Raw genomic sequence first — 21,886 nt, forward strand, 5'->3', positions numbered from 1 at the left:
TTTCCCAATCACTCGCTATGACCTGTCTGGCTGCAATTACCATCAATTTTACCCATTTGCATTCCTCTTTTGTTTTTAACTCAGTACTACTCGGGGTAATAAGAACTATTAATTTAGTTATTTCCACGTTCCTTCCCACAATTCCCAATCTGTTTCCCGATCTGTTTCCAATCTATACCAATCTGTTTCCAAAATTCATTAAGATGAATGTATATCATCAACCTCTAGCTGGGATAGCTCTGTCAGTAGAGCAGGAAACTCTCGATCTCAGGATTGTGGGTTCTTTTTTTTATATAAATTTTTTATTAATTTTTTTCATAATATCTCCAATCATACAATTTTCCACATCACATATTTTGGCTTATTGAACCTCCCCCAACTCCTCTGACAATCATCCAGAGTTAAATTTCTATCTTCACATTCCTTAATTATAGTATCGCCTTTTAGTAAAAATTTTCTGTCCTCGTTTACATTCTTGCAATATTCCTTATTTTTTTCACAAAGCTTCTTTAAAACGCACTAGCGTTGTATGTTCCTCACATACAGTTTTCAAATATTCTCTGAATTTTCCCCAGTGCTCTAGGAACTTATAGTCTCTTTGAAGTCTAATTTTTCCAGTTAATTTGTCCAGTTCTGCATAGTCTGTTAGTTTTATTCTCCATTCTTCCAAAGTCGGTAGTTCTTCTTGTTTCCATTTTTGGGCCATCAATATTCTCGCTGCTGTTATTGCGTACTGAAAGAGTTTACAATCCCTCTTATTTATTTCATTTTTAGTTATTCCCGGTAAGAAGATTTCTGGTTTCTTTACAAAGCTATATTTCAGCATTTTCTTTAACTCATTGTATATCATTTCCCAGAACCCCTTCACTTTCTTACACTCCCACCACATATGAATAAATGTACCCTCTTTCTCTTTACATTTCCAACATTTGTTACAAGTTTTGTACATTTTTGCCAATTTAACTGGTGTCATATATCATCTGTATACCATTTTCATAACATTTTCTTTTAACGTAGTACATGCTGTAAACTTCAGGTTTTCATTCCATATTTTTTGCCAATCTTCCATATCTATACAATACCCTAAATCAGGATTCAGGATCGTGGGTTCAAGCCCCCACATTGGGCAAAAGATTCCTGCATTTCAGGGGGTTGGGCTAGATGACCGTCAGGGTCCCTTCCAACTCTATGATTCTATTATTACTATTTTGTTGTTGTATGTATGCGCGCATGTGTATAGGTATGTAATTTTTTTCACTTATTGTGGGAGCCATTTTTTGGTGGGACCTGGTTCAGATCCACCACGGTAAATCCAGCAATGGAAAATTTATGTGCTGCCCCCATTGATGCCCTAAGGGCGTCCTTATTTTGCTGAATGGTTCATCCAGCCCTGAGTGAAGAGAGAGTGAAAGAGGAAATTGGGTTGGGGGGCAGCAGAGAGACGAGGAAAGGGGATGTTTTCCTACTACAGGATCCATTTCCTTTGGCTGCTAACATATAACCTTCCCTCAAGACTCAACCCTCAAGAGAAAGAAGACCCACACAGATAGCACAGGGATTTGGGCAGAAACCTTGCTCAGAGGAGACCAGGGATCGACTGAGGTTTACTGGGCTTTCGATCCATTGTTCTGCCAAGGCAAGGGGTTCCCGGACGCCCGTGCCCCCCCTCCCCTGTGGAAAGTTGGCGGCTTTTAAAATTTATTATTAACACGACCACAGACTCGCAGGTCCATCTTGTGCAGCTGTAGTGCCCTGCCGGAGTGAGAGAGCGAAGAGAAACGACTTCAAAATGTCAGAAGTGGTCATTAGGTCCCGTATTGTAGGTTGGGATTTTGAGTCTGAAAAGGTGAAGGGTCATATCCAGGGTTAATTCTACTCAAGAGTTGACGCGTTGGAGATATAACAGGCATGGCTCACTCAGGTGCATTAATTGCAATAGGTCTACTCTTGAGGCTACATCTGCACTATATTTTTGATGCCCTGCTTTGCAGCCATGGCTTCCCCCGCAAGGAATCCTGGGAAACGTAGTTGCCAGGAGGCCCCCTATTCTCCTCATGGAGTGGTTTAGCAATCATTCCCTCCTCCCAGGGAACTCTGGGAATTGTAGTTCTGTGAAGGGGTCTCTTGACAACGCTCAGCGCCCATTGAAAACAACACACCAGTTGCCAGGATGCTTTGGGGGAAGAAACCCTGACTGTTTAAAGTTCTATCCTATTGCGTTATTGTGCAAATAGGGCCTGAGCAGAACCCACTTGGTTTGGGACCAAGTAGTAGGTTTCGAACTCTGGTTTCCAGGATATCTGAGCTTCCTAATGGTTGGTGCATTTCCCTGAAAGTTTGCACAATCCAAACCCTCCAGTCCTTGAGGAGTTGTAAGCTTCGAAGGCTTAATTCCCAGCAGCTTCTTGTGCCCTCCCCTCTACCCGCCCAAGGGACTTTCCCTAGCCCTCGCTGGTGGCAAACCCCAGGCAACTTCCTCAAGCGTGTGGCTCAAGAAAGACACAAAGACTCTGCACTCAGCAGCACTGAGTCACAACACCAGGAACAACAGGCGGAAGTTGCAGGGGGTGGGTAAAGGCTTTAGAGGGGGTCGGGGTTATAAATATATATATTATTATAATATATATCTATTATTTCTAGCATGCAGTTCAGGGTCAAAAGCAGTCTCTGAAAGCATGCAAGACTGTGTGCTTTCACCACCCTCTGTTTCTGTCCCTTATTTTTTGTGCACAGCCAACTTTCGGATTTGAGGCGGGCAAGGTTTTTAAACTAGATTTCTGTGGCAGCTGTAAATCTGAGAAGCAGGCGCGGCCTTGCGCAACGGAAAGGACAGCTCGTGGGAGTTTTGTCTTGTTCACGCCCATCCGCAATCCTCAGACCGCAGGAAAGAGAGTTCCCACTGGCAGCCAAGGAGATGTCTTACTAAATGAAGGCTGCCTCCTGAGTAAATCCATCTTGCATCCTTCCAGCATAGATAGGTTCCGGGTCAAATTCAAAGTGCTGTTTTTGAGCCTTACGTGGCTCAGGACGCCAGTCCTGCAAAGACTGCCTCTCTGCTTATGAACTGGCTCAAACCCTCAGCCGAAGCTCTTCTCTGTGTTCCTCCTCCAGAGGAGGCCAACGCTAGAACGGGGCCTTTTCAGTGGTGTCCCCCCTCTTGTGGAATGCTTAGTGAGGCTCACCTGGCACCATCACTGCTTACCTTAGGGCACCAGGCAAAAACATTTCTTTGGCTTTTAATGAGCTGTGGCTTCCTTCAGTGGGTGGGGTGTTATGTGTTTTAAAAAGATGAATGATCTTTAGATTTTTTTGCTGGGTTTTATGTGTGTGTGTGTTTTATTTGTTTGTTTGTTTGTTGTTGTTGTTTTTGTGTTTAATAAAGAATAATGTTCCTTGTTCCTGCTTGAAATCCCTGCCACCCAAGCAGTGAGAGTCCAGAAATTTTGCCTTCCGAAAAGGAAGACTTGCAGGGAAAAGCCCTCTACGGAGATGTCCTGATCTAAAAAGGACTCTCAAAAATGGAAAGTTGAACCTTCCCGCTGCTTTTGTTGGCAAGGTTGGAGGAGACCCCCTTTCTGGTCGTCTTCACTGCACTGTTCCACTAACTGGAATTTGGTTTTGCTGCCCCCCAACCGCTGCTGTGGTGTGCCCCAAATGTTGGCATTATCCTAGTCCTCAAGTTTCTGCCTCTCTGTATTACAGCTTCCTAGTTACCTAGGGGCAGCGTAACTATTTTGGTGGCAAACCTACACCTCCCGTTTTGCAGGGGGAAAATCCCTTCCAATGTCACAAATACCCAGGATTCCTCACAGCCCATCCACACTTTAATTCCCCCCATGATTCCAAGTCACAGTAGGAGAGTGGGGGGGTTTTTTGTGTTCTTGCTACTTTCCCTGGAAAAACCCCCTCTTTACTGCTGAATCGGAACAAATGTCAATTGGATTTTACATGATCGGGAAACAGCTCCACCCTCTTGGAGCACGTACAAATGTCCTGTGTTTAGATATTTTTTTTCCAGCTAGTAGCAGACATTGCAAACTTGCTTTCTACCCGGCGATCCTGGACCCATCTGTTCCTAGTATTGCCTCATCGTCAGTTTCTCTACTGTAACATCTGGCTTTTCGGAGTCTTGGGGGTGGATGAAAGCTAGTACAGATTTTGTTCCTGGAAATCCTTTTAACTGGAAATGAAAATTCAATCAACCATGAGTGACACTCACTTTTGGCTTCTACAGTTTTGGTTTCTTTTTAGTTTCGCTGGGGCAGAGCTAGCTTCCTCTTGTCCAAATGCTTCCTGGTACATTTTTAATATCAAGATCATAGAATTGAAGTGCTAGAAGGGACTCCAAGGGTCATCTAGTCCACCCCGCTGCAATGTAGGAATCTCAGCTGTCAAGTATCCATGACAGGTGGCCATCTAACCTCTGTTTAAATACCTCCAAGGAAGGAGAGTCCACAACCTCACGAGAGAATCCGTTCCACTGTCCAATTACTCTTAAGTTCTTCCTATTTTTGAGTTGGAATCTCATTTCTTGTAACCTGAACCCATTACCCCCATGTCCTACCCTCCTGAGCTGGAGAAAACAAGCTTGTTCCCTCTTCTTATGTGACAGCCCTTGAGATATTTGAAGGTCTCCCACCCTCTCCCAAGGTATCAAGGCAGATGATGCCATTTTACAAAAGCCGGTGGGGCTGGGAGCAGAACAAAAAAAATACTCTCCAAAAATAAAACCAGGTTATGTATGCGAGGTCAGCAGCAAGGGTTATAGTGGAGAGAATTGATAAGAATAATGATCTGTTGTGACCTTGACGGAAGCGTACAATAGATGAGCCTTCTTGTGTTTTGGCTCATCTTCCTCTTTTATCTCTTTTTTTCCCCCGCCCTTTTTTTCTTTTTTTACTTTCCTCCTCCTTTCTTCTTTCTTTTTTTCTTTCCTATAATGGCTTATGTTCTATGCCACGTACTTTGAGATTTTTTGTAGTTTTCTTAGCTTTTTTCATCATTATTATTAAGCAATTTGCTTTTATAATTTTGATTGCCTATTATTTATCTGTTGTTTTTTAAAAAAAAATACTCTCCAGTTGTGCCAAATCAAGCCATCCGATGGCCTTCAGCCTCGTCCCATACGGACCCACCTCTACCACAAAAGTCTGGCCAAAAGACTTCCGAACTAAATGCCTTCCACAGTGCTACGTTAAACTGTGGAACTCTCTCCCACAGGAAAGCTTCTGAAAATCAGTTGCTGGAAGCCACAGGAAGGGGAGAGTTGCTCTTGTGCTGGGATCCTTCCGGGCCTCCTGCAGGTATCTGTTTGGAAAACTTGGGAAACAGGACTAGATGGGCCTTTGGCCTAGTCCAGTGGCTCTGACTTTGGAGGGTCTCTGAAGAAAAGAGCTTTCCTGTTTACAGACTCTCTGTCTGGAAGCCTTTCCGAGGAAAACAACTGCACCCTACGCAAGTCAGATTGCGGTGAGGGTGCGAGAGAATGGTGCAATGCCGCTAAAATAGGTTTGTGTGCGTGTGTTTGTGTTTGTGCGGAGTTCAGGGGAAAGCGGGCTGCAGGTTGCCCTCCCAGCCTCGCTGTCATTTCCTTATCTGTTTCTCATAAACCCTTCTTTTGCACCAGCCCTGTCCCTTTCTGAGAAGCGCCCGATTGCGTCAGCGCAGGCAGGTGCTGGGGGCTGTGGTTTCTTCTGTGGGAACCAGCTGGGTTTCCTCTGGTTAGCTGGCTGCGTAGGAGATGCTGAGTTTGAACCCTGCCACTTCTTCGGTTTCTCTTCTGTGACATCGCCAGCTACAAACAGCTCTGGTGCAGGGAAGTGGGGGGGACCTACGTTCAACTTTCCCTGCAGTTGTTGTTCTTCTGTTACCCAGAAATGACCTGCAACAACACAGCACGATTCCTGTGCACAGACAGCGGCATACACACACAGTGAGATAAACTGAGAGATAATAAATTATTATTTATTGAACTTACTAGTCATTCTCCCTCTTACAGAAGTAACCCAGAAGCAATTTACAACAAGTCATTCCACTTTTTCATTGAGTTTTGTGCTGGAAGCGAAGCCTTGTTGTTGTTGTTTAGTCGTGTCTGACTCTTCGTGAGCCCATGGACCAGAGCATGCCAGGCACTCCTGTCTTCCACTGCCTCCCACAGTTTGATCAAACTCATGCTGGTAGCTTCGAGAACACTGTCCAACCATCTCGTCCTCTGTGGTCCCCTTCTCCTTGTGCCCTCCATCTTTCCCAACATCAGGGTCTTTTCCAGGGAGTCTTCTCTTCTCATGAGGTGGCCAAAGTATTGGAGCCTCAGCTTCAGGATCTGTCCTTCCAGTGAGCGCTCAGGGCTGATTTCCTTCAGAATGGATAGGTCTGATCTTCTTGCAGTCCATGGGACTCTCAAGAGTCTCCTCCAGCACCATAATTCAAAAGCATCAATTCTTCGGCGATCAGCCTTCTTTATGGTCCAGCTCTCACTTCCAAACATCACTACTGGGAAAACCATAGCTTGAACTATACGGACCTTTGTTGGCAAGGTGATGTCTCTGCTTTTTAAGATGCTGTCTAGGTTTGTCATTGCTTTTCTCCCAAGAAGCAGGAGTCTTTTAATTTCATGACTGCTACTAAGCGAAGCCTTAGTCTGATCCTAAATGTTACTAAGAAGCGAATCCGGTAGCATTCAGCGGAGCTTATTCTCTGTTTAGAGGTCTGTTTTGGATTTAATGTGTGACCGTGGTTTCCTGCTATCTCTCCTAGTTGTGGAGACCCCCAAGCTCCTTCTCACCCCCTTCCCCCTCTCCCCTCCTTGTTTACATGCCAGAAAAAAGAGACAAGGTGTTTCTACATCCAGAATCAACTCCCCAAACTCCAAAACTGTGGGGTGTTGTTGTTGTTTTTGCTATGGTTTCAGAGTAAGCCAGGTTCTGAAACTGCAAATCGATCCTAACTAGAGTTTAATCAAGCCAAGGTTTCCGGAACATCACAGGGAACTGTTATTAGTTTACAGTTGGAATCAGAAGCTTCCACTCTCATCTTCTCCCGGGACACTTGGCGGGTATGACATTTTATATTGATCCTCAATGGTAGCAGGAGCTGGGCCTTCCTGTTGAGTTTTCCATTAATTACCATTTGGGAGGACCCATAAAGAATGTAGACTGTGAATGACCATAATCTACCTGAGAGGTGGGGAATGAGCAATTGGGACCTCTGTTGCATGCACTGTTTGTCACACAGGGAACTTTTCCAAGCTGGTTTCCAAAAACATGGTTATACTTTTGCTTTGTTTTTTATATATATAATTTTTTAAAATTGGTTTTACATAATTTTACACATTTTATCTTTAACCCACTTCAAACATTCAAACAAAAGGTTCTTTCAAACTCTCAGATCTCCCTCCCTCCATGGATTCCATATTTAAAATAAAGTATTCTGCATCTTTTACCCTTACCCATCCATTATATATCCATAGCTACCACAATTGATTCTACATTACAAGTGTCGTTATATCCCTGCCAATGACTTTAACTGTTTGCAATGGTCTTTTTAATATATTGAAAATTTTACTCCAGTCTTTTAGGAATACTTGATCTTCCTGGTTTCTGATCTTTCCGGTCAGTTACGCCATCAGTTTAGTCTGCCATTCTTCTTCTCTGTCCTTCCATCTCTGAGCTAGAAGCATTCTCACAGCTGTTGTCACAGACATAAAAAAGCTTTTCCTTTTACTCTAAATCCTATTGTCAATGCTTGCATGACCCATATCTAAAGCAGCAAACATGTACACAATGCTTTGAGCTGCTTCTACGGAAGAGACGCCAACATCCATTTTGATCCATCATGGCTGCTTCAAAGCATGCCTAAAACATACCACAGCTGCCTGCTTTGACGGATACGAAGGCCTCGGAGGGCCCAGATTAAGAACTTTAGTTATAGTAAAGGTAAAGGGACCCCTGACCATTAGGTCCAGTCATGGCCGACTCTGGGGTTGTGGCGCTCATCTCGCTTTATTGGCTGAGGGAGCCGGCGTACAGCTTCCAGGTCATATGGCCAGCATGACTAAGCCGCTTCTGGCAAACCAGAGCACCACACGGAAACGCCATTTACCTTCTCGCCGGAGTGGTACCTATTTATCTACTTGCACTTTAATGTGCTTTCAAACTGCTAGGTTGGCAGGAGCTGGGACCGAGCAACGGGAACTCACCCCGTCGTGGGGATTCGAACTGCCGACCTTCTGATTGGCAAGTCCTAGGCTCTGTGGTTTGTAGTAGACCTCTATAAATACATAACCAGTAGCCATCCGCATTCACAAAGAGGTTTTTTTTTGTCCCCTACAAACTCCAGACCCCCTTACACTTGGCTGTCATCACAGCCCAGCCAACTCTGGTGAAGCTGCTGTTGTCTCACGGAGCGTCGCCCATGGTGTTGGATCGCAACGGGCAGACCGCCCTCCACCTTGCCTGCGAACACGACAGCGTCCATTGCCTGCAGGAGTTGCTGGATGGGAGCCCTGCCCCTCTGGATCTGGAGGCGCGAAACTTTGAGGGTGAGCGTGGATGAGGAACCGGGGGTGAGGGTGGGGAAATGGGTTGGTGTGTTGATCAGGACCCAAGGATATAACTCCCACCCCACCCCGACCCGCTGCCCTAATGAAATTCGGAGCTTTGATTAACTTCCATACATCATCACACCACCCATGGGCTGGAGCTTCTCAGTTTGAGCACAATGGATGTGTTATTTGAACCCTGGGCAGCTGAATTTTACTAGTTCTGGGGGTCCCCGCTACCTATAGATTACTGTGTTCCTGGTAGACCGTATGGAAAATGGTGGTCTTGGAGATCAAAGCCAACATCTTCAACTTGGCATGGCAGCTGATTTTGTCATCTACATAGTATAAATATGAATGGATGAATGAATGAACAAAACATGTCTCTCCTGTTTCAGTCTCTATAGCCACAGCAGACACTGAAACTTTCCTTGACTTTACCCCCAACTCTGCGCATTTATGTTTGACAGGGTGCGAACAAAGGGCTTTGCACCTTTATACAACATGTATGTGTGCTTGGACCCAGGGTCTTTTGCCTCACCGTCCCCACTACTAACTCCCTGTTGCTACTCAGCATTAAAAAAAATGTGTCCCCGGATTCAAGTGAAAAAAATCTGGCAACCATAGTATAAAGTATTCCAAAAACAATTGCAACATAGGATCCTTTGTATTATTATTATTATTATTATTATTATTATTATTATTATTATTATTACCATAGACTTTTATATACTGCTTTCAGTCACAAGGAGACCTTAAACATATAGCAGTCACAGTCATCTAAATGTAAATCCTGAAATACCATTTTAAACCACAGCGATAAAATTATTATTACTACTGGGTTTTCTACATCATTTTGTTTTTTGTTTCCCCATTTTCTATTCATTATATGGAGGAACTATCCTGCCTCCATGAGACAGAAAATCCTCAGATGTACATTTCCTTCCTTCTTCAGTTGTCTCATTTCTTTCTCTCTTGTTTTTTGACCAGGTTTTACACCTCTCCATGTGGCTGTTGGAACCCAGAATCGTGACATTATTCTGACTCTGCTAGAACATGGGGCAGATGTTGATGCTGTGGTAAGTAAGCGCGGGAGCTGCACTGAACTTTCTCAGAAGACGTCGTTCTGAGGAAAACTGAAAACAGGTTTCCTTTTTCTCACTCCAATCAGAAGAGGAAGGCCATTTCGTGGAATTTTCTCCGAATGTTCTCCAATGTTTGTGGTGGCTGCCATTTCCCTCCCACAATGCCCTGCAACAAAGCTAGGCCTGGGGCATTATGGGGGATGCAAAATAGGGCCCAGGCTACGAACAAACACACACACAGGCCACATTCAAACCATCCATGTAAAGCACTATGGTACCACTTTAAACGACCATGGCTTCCCCCCCCCAAAGAATCCTGGGAGCTGTATTTTGTTCAGGGTGCTGAGAGTTGTTAGAAAGCCCATATTCCCCTCCCAGAGCTACAATTCCCAGAGCGGTTTAGCGCTCCATCTCTCTTGCCAGGGAACTCTGGGAACTGAGACTCTCTGAGGGGAGCAGGGGACCCCTCCCAACAACTCTCAGCACCCTTAAGGAACTACAACTCCCAGGATTCTTAGGGGGAAGCCATGCCTGTGTAAAATGCCATCATAATGCTTTACATGGTTTGACTGTGGCCACACACACACTCTCAGAAGAAGAAAGAAGGAATTTGTCCTCGCCTCATGACTAATGATGAGCCCTACTCCCAAGAAACTGTCGGGGGATTTCCCTTCCTCTGAGAAATTCAGTGAAATCCACCTTCCCCCTTCCAGGAAAAAAAACCCCACCCAGTAGTTGCCCACAAATGGGGTGAAGAATTTCGAGAGGACGCCTTGTTGATAGCTCTAACATAGCAGGGTTCGAGAGAACTCAGTCCAGGAGCTGGATAACTCAGTTGGTTAGAGCGTGGTGCTAATAATGCCAAGGTGGTGAGTTCGATCCCTGTATGGGAAAGCTGCAAATTCCTGCATTGCAGGCGGTTAAACAAGATGCTCCTCAGGGTCCCTTCCAGCTCCAAGCAAAGCTCGCTGCCTGTGTAAAACTGTAAATTTCATCAAATGTGCATCTGTTTCCATAGCTTCTTTATTTGCTGCTGATACAGTGCTACCTCGGGTTACAAACACTTCGGATTACAGACTCAGCTAACCATAGCTGTCATCGTTTCCCTTTTTTTTAAGGGAAATTCCCTTATTCCAAATAGGATTCCTCTCAAGAAAAGGGAAAAGTTGACAGCTATGCCACTAACCCGGAATTAGTACCTCGGGTTAAGAACTTTACCTCAGGATGAGAACAGAAATCACGTGGCAGCCGGAGGCCCCATTACCTAAAGTGGTACCTCAGGTTAAGAATGGTTTCAGGTTAAGAACGGACCTCCGGAATGAATTAAGTTCGTAACCAGAGGTACCACTGTACAGTGTTTTACAAGAGGGCAGGTCCCTGTCCCGAGGAGCATACAATATAAAATCCAGCACAATGGTGCTGGGAGAATGGATTGTAAGCAAAGGGGAGCCATGTGCGTGGGTAGGAGGTCTACGGTGTTGTGCCGAAAACTCCGCAGAAGAAATTATTTTGAGGAAGGATTCTGGAGGAAGCGGAGACAAAATGGGCATCACAGCGTTCCTGGGCAAACGAGGCAGGGCGGGTGGAGTTGCTTGAGGGCGTAAGAGCTGTTTAGACAGCCGCAGGTGTGGAGAGTTACTTGCTCCTGCAAGTCAGAGGGAGAGGCTGCGCTCGGTCATCACGGCCCATTTGCTAGACAAGCCTCTGAACGGTGCCTTGTCATGGTTGTGAGATTTCAACATCGAACTTCCAAATCTCATTGGTTGCAGCCTCAGGAGATGACTTGCATGTGAAAATGACCCAACACAGATTAATCACTGCAAGCAAGTTGCCCCCCCCCCACTTTATTTCCTTAGTGTAAGAAGAGCCTGTCTGTTGGAACAAGCCAAAGGCCTGTCTAGTCCCACAGCCTGTTCTCACAGTGGCCAGCCAAATAATAATAATTTTAGGGATGCGGGTGGCGCTGTGGTCTAAACCACTGAGCCTCTTGGGCTTGCTGATTGGAAGGTCAGCAGTTCAAATCCCCGCAATAGGGTGAGCTCCCGTTGCTCTGTTCCAGCTCCTGCCAACCTAGCAGTTTGAAAGCATGAGAGTGCAAGTAGATAAATGGGTACCACTGTGGCGGGAAGGTAAATGGCATTTCCATGCGCTCAGGTTTCCATCATGGTGTTCCATTGCGCCAGAAGCGGTTTAGTCATGCTGGCCACATGACCCAGAAAGGGACAAACGCCGGCTTCCTCAGCCTGAAAAGTGAGATGAGCGCTGCAACCCCATAGTTGCTTTTGAATGGACTTAACAGTCCAGGGGTCCTTTACCTTACCTTAATAATAATTTTATTATTTATACAGTGGTACTTCGGGTTACAGATGCTTCAGGTTACAGACGCTGCAGGTTACAGACTCCACTAACCCAGAGTTAAGAGTTAAGAACTTTGCTTCAGGATGAGAACAGAAATTGTACCTCGAGTTAAGAACTTTGCTTCAGTTAAGAACTTTGCTTCAGTACCTCGAGTTAAGAACTTTGCTTCAGTACGAGAACAGAAATTGTGCAGTGGCAGGGCGGCGGCAGTGGGAGGCCCTATTAGCTAAAGTGGTACCTCAGATTAAGAACAGTTTCAGGTTAAGAACGGACCTCCAGAACAAATTAAGTTCTTAACCCAAGGTACCACTGTACCAGGCATGTCCAAAGTCTGTTTTGGGGGCCTAATTCGGCCTGCCAGTCAGTTTCATCCGGCCCCTGTGGCAGTTTATTTCCTGGATTAAAATCCCCCCAAAAGCTCAACTTCAATCCTAAAAAAAACCCTCAACAACCTTGGGGTAAAATCGTAAAAATAGCTCAACAACTTCAATCCTAAAAAACAACAACTTTGGTCGGCCCTCACGCATGTTCCCTTAATCAAATCTGGCCCTCTTTGAAAAAAGCTTGGGCACCCCTGATTTATACCCTGCCCATCTGGCTGGGTTTCCCCAGCCAATCTAGGCAGCTTCCAACACATATAAAAACATAATAAGAAGTCAGCTATTAAAAACTTCCCTGAACAAGGCTGCCTTCAGATGTCTTCTAAAAGTCAGATAGTGGTTTATGTCCTTGACATCCGATGGGAGGGCATTTCACAGGGTGGGTGCCGCTGCCAAGAAGGCCCTCTGCCTGGTTCCCTGTAACCTCACTTCTTTCTGTGAGGGAACCACCAGAAGGCCCTCGGCTCTGGACCTCAGTGTCTGGGCTGAACGATGGGGGTGGAGATGCTCCTTCAGGTATACTAGACTGAGGCCGTTTAGGGCTGTAAAGCTCAGCACCAACACTTTGAATTGTGTTCGGAAACGTACTGGGAGCCAATGTAGGTCTTTTAGGAATTGTGTTCTATGGTCCTGACAGCTGCTCCCAGTCACCAGTCTAGCTGCCGCATTCTGGATTAGTTGTAGTTTCTGAGTCACCTTCAAGTGACTCAAGCCCTCAAGCTAAGCCTAGCCATTGTGGCTAGTAGCCGTTCCTAGCCTTTATCCTTCCTGAATTTGTCCGGTCCTCTTTTAAAGCCATCCAAGTTGGTGGCCATCACTGTCTCTAGTGGGAGGCAGTTCCACAGTTCGACTATGCCCTGCATGAAGAAGATCATGCTTAATCATCCACTTGGATCATGTCGGTTACCATTTTCTGAACCTTTATTTATTTATTTAAAAGCACTTATAAACCACTCAGTGTTTTTTTAAATCTCTCTAAGTGGCGTGCGACTGGGAAAAAAAAATGCTTGTTTGTTTTTAATTCGTCAAAGCAAAAGTACAGTGCGAAACCAGCGAGGCAGTAGTCTAAAAGCAAATTCAAAACAGGAATTTGGAGAATTCAGATGAATCAAAGTGTTTATGTCCTCTGGCGTTGACTCATGTGCAATACTTTTCCATCGGTGGAGTCAGGCAGGGGGTGCTGTGATAAGGTCACCCGCACACTCATCGAATGGTCATCAAATGTCGGGCGATGCACAAACTGATTGAAACAGATGGAAAGCAGCCTTTCCCGCTCCCAAAGGTTCCCTTATTTGTTGTACCACCCAAACTACTAAGTGCTGTGCAAGATTTTTAAAAATGTAGCAGATGCTCCCTGCAGACTTGCAAACCTGAACAGGCACACACACAAAAATAATATAAACTACAGTCAGGTGTACCTTAAGGGCTGGAGACTGAGCCATCCTTCTTAAACGGAAGCCTCTGGATTCCTTATTCTCAGTTTATAGCTGTGCCGTAACATGCAGGTAAAGGTAAAGGGACCCCTGACCGTTAGGTCCAGTCGCGGACAACTCTGGGGTTGCGGCGCTCATCTCGCTTTATTGGCTGAGGGAGCCGGCGTACAGCTTCCGAGTCATGTGGCCAGCGTGACTAAGCCGCTTCTGGCGAACCAGAGCAGCACACGGAAACGCTGTTTACCTTCCCGCCGGAGTGGTACCTATTTATCTACTTGCACTTTGACGTGCTTTTGAACTGCTAGGTTGGCAGGAGCAGGGACAGAGCAACGGGAGCTCACCCCATCGCGGGGATTCTGACCTTCTGATCGGCAAGTCCTAGGCTCAGTGGTTTAACCCACAGCGCCACCCTCGTCCCTTAACATGCAGGAGTATACTATATATTCTCGATGGGGGGAAAAGGTGAGGGATAAATAAATAATCACACACTCATGTGTGTACAGCTCATTCGGTAAAGCCTGAGGCTCTTAATCTCAGGGTTGCGGGTTCGAGCTCCACAGGGTCTAAAGATTGGACTAGATTAGGGTTGCCATATTTCAAAGGGTGAAATTCCAGCCACAGAAGTTCTTGAGTTTTCTTTGCAAAATCTCCTTTAAAAATGAAGTTTTTGAGCTATTTTTTAGGGAATTCACACACACACCCCAAAAAAATCAACACTTACAGCATGGTTTGCCATACACCCAGGTTTTCCTGGACATTTTAAACAATTTTCACCCAGACGCTATTCCTGACAAACGAATCCCAGATAAGTCCGGAAAGTTCCAGACATATGACAGCCCTAGATGACCCTTGTGCTCCCTTCTGACTCTTAACATTTAAATTTATGCAGATCTTTTATTTTTTAAAAAAAAATATAAGCCACCTTGCATTTTATTGAAATATTCTTGAGGCACAACAGCAGTGCCTAGATACAGATAACAGTGCCTACTGAAAAGGGAGCTTGACAGAAAGTGATTCAGCACTGAGGAGATACTGATTGCACCTTACTTAATGTTATCCATCCTACCCCACCCATGTTAAGCCGAATTCAAGCTTCCTCTTTCGTTTGTTGTTGTTTAAGCTGTCATTCCTTCTATGTGCACACACTTGCCGGTGAATGGGTCCATTCGCAGTGTACACAAGGGTGTCGACATATGGCTCTTGCAAAGCGAGGAAGCGTAGTAGGAGAGGGCTTGAATGTAGCAGAATTAACAAATATGTTAGGGTTTTTTTCCCCTCCACACACCCACACACCTTTAAGAACAGGAAGCGCCTCCTAATGCAAATCTAATTTCAAAGTCACAGCGCTACAAGTCCCAGAGTTTCTTGGGAAGAGGGATTGATAGCTAAAGCACTCTGGCAATTGTAGTTTGAGGGGCAAAATGGAGGCTCTCCTGACAACTCGCAGCACAAACTGCAGCTCCCCGGATTCTGGGATTCTGTTGGAACAGTATCCTGGTGCTATAAATGTATAGTTCTGGTGGTCCCCCAATTCATTCTGTGCTATGGGGCAGGACAGAGGGCAGCTCCGGCCCTCCTTACTCTTTTCTGATGGCCCTCTAAGCTACTGCTTTTAGGACTGGAACGGGTTGGAGGAAGAGTGAAATATACTCGGAGTCAAGAGTGGATTTCATGCTCTTTATTCAGTTCATAGTGGTGAGGAGGAATGGAAGTTCCCCCAGAATATCTGCTTTATATACATTATTTACACAATGGGCCCCACGTGATTGGCTCATTCCAGAGGATTCTCCTGTAGGCCAATCAGCTTGCGGATTCACTTCCACCTGGAGCTGGATTGGGTGGCTCCTGTGGACCAATCAGACTGCTGCATTCTGGGTCCTATTGTTCTAGGACCAATCAGACTGCTGCATTCTGAATCCTCTCGTTCTAGGACCAATCAGACTGCTGCCTTTTGGATCCTATTCAACTCAGTACATAACAAAGAGGATTGTGAATTCTGTTCCATCCTCCCTCCCATAAACTGAGAACTGATGCAGGATTTGACCGAATCTTTACTCTCGCACCGTTGTGGTTCTCTCCCCACCCTAGGATATTAAGAGCGGGCGGTCTCCGCTACTGCATGCCGTGGAGAACGATAATCTGGAGATGGTTGAGCTGCTGCTACAGGTAAGCTACTCTCACATCTCCTCTACCTGTAACCCCTTGTGATCGTTTCGTAAGAGCCGAGCGCCCTTTTTCTGCCCCAAATGGGGTGGGGGGAGCTCACTCACACACATTAATGAATGCAAACCTCTTGAGGGCCGGCCCCAACATTGGGCAGAGGTGGCGATGGTGTCAGGCAGCAGATTCTGTTGGGCAGGAAGTGGTGTTGAGGTGTTGGAGAGCACAGCGTCGTGGGCAGAGCAGCCAGCTTGGCTGGCAGGAGCCGGAGTCAGGAGAAGGTCAGAGATAAGAGTAAAAAAACAACAACACCGGGGTCAGTGAGGTTAAGCCTTTATTCAAAGAAACCAAAACAGCCCAGGCCTAGTGATCGCAGCAACTCTTCTCAGTACATCTTGTCCCAAAGAGGCAGTTGCGAGGACTGAAAGTTATTCCCCCACCTTCCCACTGCTCCTTTCTCCATCCTTCCCCAGAAACCAGAGGTAGGGTTGCCATATTTAAAGAAGTTTTTTTAGCTTTTTTTTTGGGGGGGGGAGTTTCAAAAACCCGGACATTGATTTCCCAAAATCCCCCCGGGCGCTAATTCCATCATTGGAATCCCAGACAGGTCCAGGAAATTCTGGTCATATGGCAAACCTACCTGAAGCTCCTTCGTCTTCTCTCTCAATAATAATAATGATAATGATAAATTTTATTTATACCCCGCCCTCCCCAGCCAGAGCTGGGCTCTGGACGGCTAACACCAATAAAATCACATCAAAAACATAACAGGGGAAAAAGAGGGGGGGAACCAATTTAAAATACAGGTTCAAATGCAATTTAAAATGTAGCCTCATTTTAAAATAGCTGATAAATCAAGACCATAACAGGAGGGAAACATAAGGGTCAGACCGAGTCCAAACCAAAGGCCAGGCGGAACAGCTCCGTCTTGCAGGCCCTGCAGAAAGATGTCAAGCCCCGCAGGGCCCTGGTCTCTTGTGGCAGAGCGTTCCACCATGTTGGGGCCAGTACTGAAAAGGCCCTGGCCCTAGTTGAGACTAATCTAACCTCCTTGAGGCTCAGGACCTCCAAAGTGTTGTTATTTGTGGACCTCAAGGTCCTCCCGGGGGGGGGGGCATACCAGGAGAGGCGGTCCCCTAGGTATGTGGGTCCTAGGCCTTTGCTCTGCCGTCATCCTTTGCTCTGCCTTTGCTCTGCCTCTCTACATTTGTAGAATTGCTCTCCCTAGAAAGGCTTTCCTGGTGCCTTCGTTATAAACCTTTAGGCGCCAGGCAAAAATATTATTATTGGCTGATCCAATGCCCTTTTAAAATGTGTTGCGGGCCAGGGGGAGGGCGGGCTATTGGATTATTCTTGTTTTTATTATGTATTTTGTATTACATCTATTAAATTTGTCTCAGGGCAGTTATGACATAAAATCACAATATAAAATCACAAAATACATAGTAAAAGCAAAAAAAAAAACAACAGTCCAGTAAGAGACCCACCCCCCAACAATAATAAGTTCTGGCAGACTAGGGGAGAGGGGAGCTTACCACAGCAGGAGGCAGGGAGACCCCCTGGATTCTTCAGCATCTCTGTCTCCTGGTCCCCCTCCTCTCCTGCCTCTGATTCTGGACTGCTCTCTGCTCCAGCCTCTTCCTGCTCACTAAGCCCTGTTGCCTCCCCTTCTTCTCCCTCCAACCACTCGTAGTCATCCTACCACCAATCCCCTGGCTCTGAGCTTTCTTCCCCTTGGGGGTTCCCCAGCTGGTGAGTCCCACCGTTCCTTAGCGTCCAGCCAGTCCGTTATATCGGTGCCCTCCAGAGGATGATGCCCTGCCTCTAAAAAGATTCAGCTGCTGAATCTAAAATAGATTAGGAATTAATGACAAGAGAGATTAAGAAAAACAAATTTGCAGGAGAACTATTTTATTGTAACTAAATAAGCGGTTACAAAATTTGGAAACAAGATGATAATTTGCTGGACAAAATTCATTAATGATGCAAATGGGAGCGGGAGGCGTGAGGAAGCTCAAAGATGATATGAAATTTTGTTAAACAAAGTAATACTGTTTATTGTTATTTGATGTTTTTTTTCTTTTCTGTAAAAACCTTAATAAATATTTATAAAAATAAAATAAAAATAAAAATAAAAAGATTCAGCTGCTGGCCTGGTCCGCTTTTGTATGTGAGATGGGCACGGTGGCATCTTGACCTTTGGCTGGGCAGCCCGCTGGCGCTGCCTAGACCCCAGTCCAAAATGGAGAAACGGCCTACGTGCTCCAGAATCAAAAGGCCTACAAATAATACTTAAGTGGAAAATGCTTATTAGTAGTAGTAGTAGTAGTAGTAGTAAGTATTAGTACCCCGCCCATCTGGCTGGGTTTCTCCAGCCACTCTGGGCGGCTTCCAACAAAGATTAAAAATATATTAAAATGTCACACATTAAAAAATTTCCCTGAACAGGGCTGCCTTCAGATGTCTTCTAAATGTCAGGTACTTGTTTATCTCTGTGACATCTGATGGGAGGGCGTTCCACAGGGTGGGTGCCACTACCGAGAAGGCCCTCTGCCTGGTTCCCTGTAGCTTTGCTTCTCACAATGAGGGAACTGCCACAAGGCCCTCAGCAGTGGACCTCAGCGTCTGGGCAGAACGATGGAGGTGGAGACGCTTATATTTTCTCAAATCTGGCTGTGGCATCACCGGATAAATTTCTGCAGTGCCAGTAAACCTAACAGACTTTGTCCTCCAGTGTTTTCCCCAATGGCTTCCTCGCCCAGGGATTTTCTCTTATTGTTAACCATGTGGGAGTGTTAGATTCCCTCAAATCTGCCCCAGCCATTCTATTAATGTGTCCATGTTTCTCCCCCGCTTTGCAGCACGGAGCCAACGTCAATGCTCAGTCGTACGGGGGCAACACAGCGCTCCATGCGGCCTGCGGGCGGGGCCTTCTGGAAACCCTGCGTCTCCTGGTGCGCAACGGGGCGGATGGCAGCTTGAAGAACTACCACAATGACACCCCCTTGATGGTGGCCAAGAATAAAAGGGTGAGGGGATACACAGAGAGACAGAGGAACTTCACGATGCCTCCATCGGAGCTTGGCATTCGGTTCTTCATAAGCTTTCTTCAGCCCGAACATCACAGCGACCAATGCCAACAGACATCGGCACACTTAGGGATCCACAGAGTCTTCGCAGTTCACGTGACAGACCTCAGCAACTCAGCATTTTGGCTAATCTACTTTATTTACATATAAACACACACAGAACACTGCAACATGGCTCCCTCTTTCTCTAGCATCAGACAGCAAAGAGAAAAAGAACAAAGGACAATAGTCCCACTTCACGGAACACAGTAACACAAACATCCTCTTTCCGTCCCTTCCCACTCTGTGGAGTCAAAACATATACCGTCATGTGATGGACAACAGTCCCATGACTGCAATCATGGGGCAGGAATTCTAACACTGGTCACCCCAGTCTATGGGCACCAACACCTGCCATCTGTTAAGCAATTTTTAGATTCTTCAGTTGACTGCGCATGCGTTATCTAACGGCCCTGTAATGTAGGTCAGTGCTGTTAACCCTGTATCTCAGAAGGGAAACCTGAGGCTGGGAGCTGAGGGTTCTTAGTGAGCTCTTGATGGAGGCGAGATTTGAACCCGCAACCTTCCAATTCATTGCTCACAGTTTCAGCTGCTGCACTTCATTGGGAACTGACAAGTTAGGAAATACTCCTGGGAGATCTAAAAGGTGAATTGGCACTCTGGGAGAGGGTGGCTGCTTTGTGGACATGCCAGGGCGCCTGGTGTTCAAGGCGAGATCTTGCGAGCAAGCTGAACGGTTGGGGAATTTCTTTTAAATCTCTCCTGCCTCTCCCATCATCAGGTGATTGACATCCTGAGAGGAAAAACTTCCCGCCCTGGGCCGCCGCCTGAAAACATCCGTGAGGTATCGTCACCAGCAACCAGCAATGCCAGCTCTCCTGGTATCCGACCTATCCACACTGGTGAGTAACCTCTCCCCAAGTGCGAGACAGCTGCCCATGTTTTCATCCTGCAGCCACCTCAGTCCTGGATTAAAAGGGGTGTGAGAATTCGCATCTGAGGCAACAGATACTCTCAAACACGCATGCCAGATAGGGAGCGGTGTGCGAGAAGAATTGAGGTCAGGGAGTATCCTGCATGTAGGGCTGAACTCTGCCATTGGTAGATTAATCAACCAAACCTTTAGTTGATTAACCAAAGGGGACTTAAAACCCCCCACAAAAAACACCTCACCAATAACTGACAGGATAGCAAGTTAAGTACAGTCGTACCTCGGAAACCAAACACCTTATGACTCGAATGTTTTGGCTCCTGAACGCCGCAAACCTGGAAGTGAGTGTTCTGGTTTGCGAATGCTCTTTGGAACCCAAACATCCTCCGCGGCTTCTGATTGGCTGCAGGAGCTTCCTGCAGCCAATCGGAAGCCGCACTTTGGTTTCTGAACATTTTGGAAGTAAAACAGACTTCCAGAACGGATTCCGTTCGAATTCCGAGGTACGACTGTACACATTTTTATTTGTTTTGAGGCTATTAGGATTTTAATGTATGATTTCCCATAGGAAAATTTTCTCCCAGTAGTTTTTGCTAAGTAGCAAGTTCTGTTATGCTTCCTTTAGTATCTCAGAGAAGTGTTGAGGCTTTGGTAATAGGCAAAGCTTAAATTCCACTGAATTTTAAGTTGTCTTTTTTAACCAATTAAGTTCTCCTGTTGGGTTGACTGCGTTATTCTCCTCTGTGTTTCTGTCTCCCTCCAGGCTTGCTGAGGGCTTCGCCCGACTCCTGCCCCACCACCCCTAGCCCCGCCCAGACCCCGAAACCCCACAGAGCTGTGCAGTCCCCCAACTCGGCCAATCAGAAGCCCGAGAGCACTGCATCGACCAATGGGCCTTTGACACATGGCACCTTGCCTGGGGTGAAACTGGAAAGGAGCCCGACTCCGCCCACACCAGAGCAGCCAATGGGATTTCCAAGGATGCCCAAATTCTTCCTGCCAGTGGCTGAGAGCCTGGTGGATCCTGCCTTCCACGCTACCCTCTACCCTTTCGCGTCATCCAGCCACAGCTATTCGCCGCACCACCTCTGCCTGCTTCCCGCCGGCATGCAGCATTCCGTCATATCCCTGCCCGTAGCGCCCCAAGCCAATCGGATTCACCCGCGGGGCACGGAGGTGGACCAATCACAGACGCTGCTGGACTCTGAGACCCCGGCAACCGCCGACCTCAAAGGCCAGTGGCCAAAGAGCAGAGACAGTGGTCCTGGCGGCAGCTGACAGGAGGAGATCGAGGGATCCTGTACACAGGGGTTTTCCCACTCGATGCTGTGCGTCACCAGGCAACAAAGGGCCAATTCGTCCTAGACTTTTGCTGCTATGGGTTCCTGGCGCGAAAATGGCACTTGTTTGCAGCTTCGGGACCCAGACGGCTGCAGGTCTGACCGATGAGACTCCTGATCACAGGGTTGTGGGTTCTGGTTTCACATTGGGCAAAAGATTCCTGTGTTGCAAGGGGGGGTGGACAAGGTGACCCTTGTGGTCCCTGCCAACTCTACAGTTCTATGACAAAGCTGAGATGATCCTATGGGCTGTGGTGGACCGGTCAGCTTGACCCCTAACTACGGTCCCAACAGCCTTCCATTTTCATTTCTTGCCATTTCTTTGGCTACTACCTAAGCAGGGCTGTTTCTGCACGTTTGGAAGGAGGTGGAAACTGCACACCCCATTAAAAGGTAGCGCTGTAGTCCAAATTTGACAGTACTTTCAATGCAAAACAGTAAGAGCTGGGAGGCACAAGTTAAAAGATACAGTGGTACCTCTCGATAAGAACGGGATCTGTTCCGGAGCCCCATTCGCATACTGAAGAGAACGCAACCCGCCTCTGCGCATGCGCAGGTCGCGATTCACTGC

The 21,886-nt window shown here is 46.5% G+C and overlaps 1 protein-coding gene across 1 annotated transcript in view; it reads left to right on the forward strand.

Annotated features, from left to right (window-relative positions):
* The window catches only part of BCL3 (BCL3 transcription coactivator), a 30,554-nt gene extending 8,706 nt beyond the window's left edge, over positions 1 to 21,848 (forward strand). The window contains exons 4-9 of the mRNA XM_081922088.1: positions 8,338 to 8,539; positions 9,530 to 9,618; positions 15,884 to 15,961; positions 18,817 to 18,984; positions 19,826 to 19,946; positions 20,739 to 21,848. Of these exons, the coding sequence (XP_081778214.1) occupies positions 8,338 to 8,539; positions 9,530 to 9,618; positions 15,884 to 15,961; positions 18,817 to 18,984; positions 19,826 to 19,946; positions 20,739 to 21,253 (1,173 nt within the window). The 3' untranslated portion in view covers positions 21,254 to 21,848. The remainder of the gene's footprint in view (positions 1 to 8,337; positions 8,540 to 9,529; positions 9,619 to 15,883; positions 15,962 to 18,816; positions 18,985 to 19,825; positions 19,947 to 20,738) is intronic.
* Positions 21,849 to 21,886: the final 38 nt, after the last annotated feature.

Source organism: Podarcis melisellensis, assembly GCF_964234715.1.
Source record: "Podarcis melisellensis genome assembly, chromosome: 8".
Lineage (NCBI taxonomy): Eukaryota > Metazoa > Chordata > Lepidosauria > Squamata > Lacertidae > Podarcis > Podarcis melisellensis.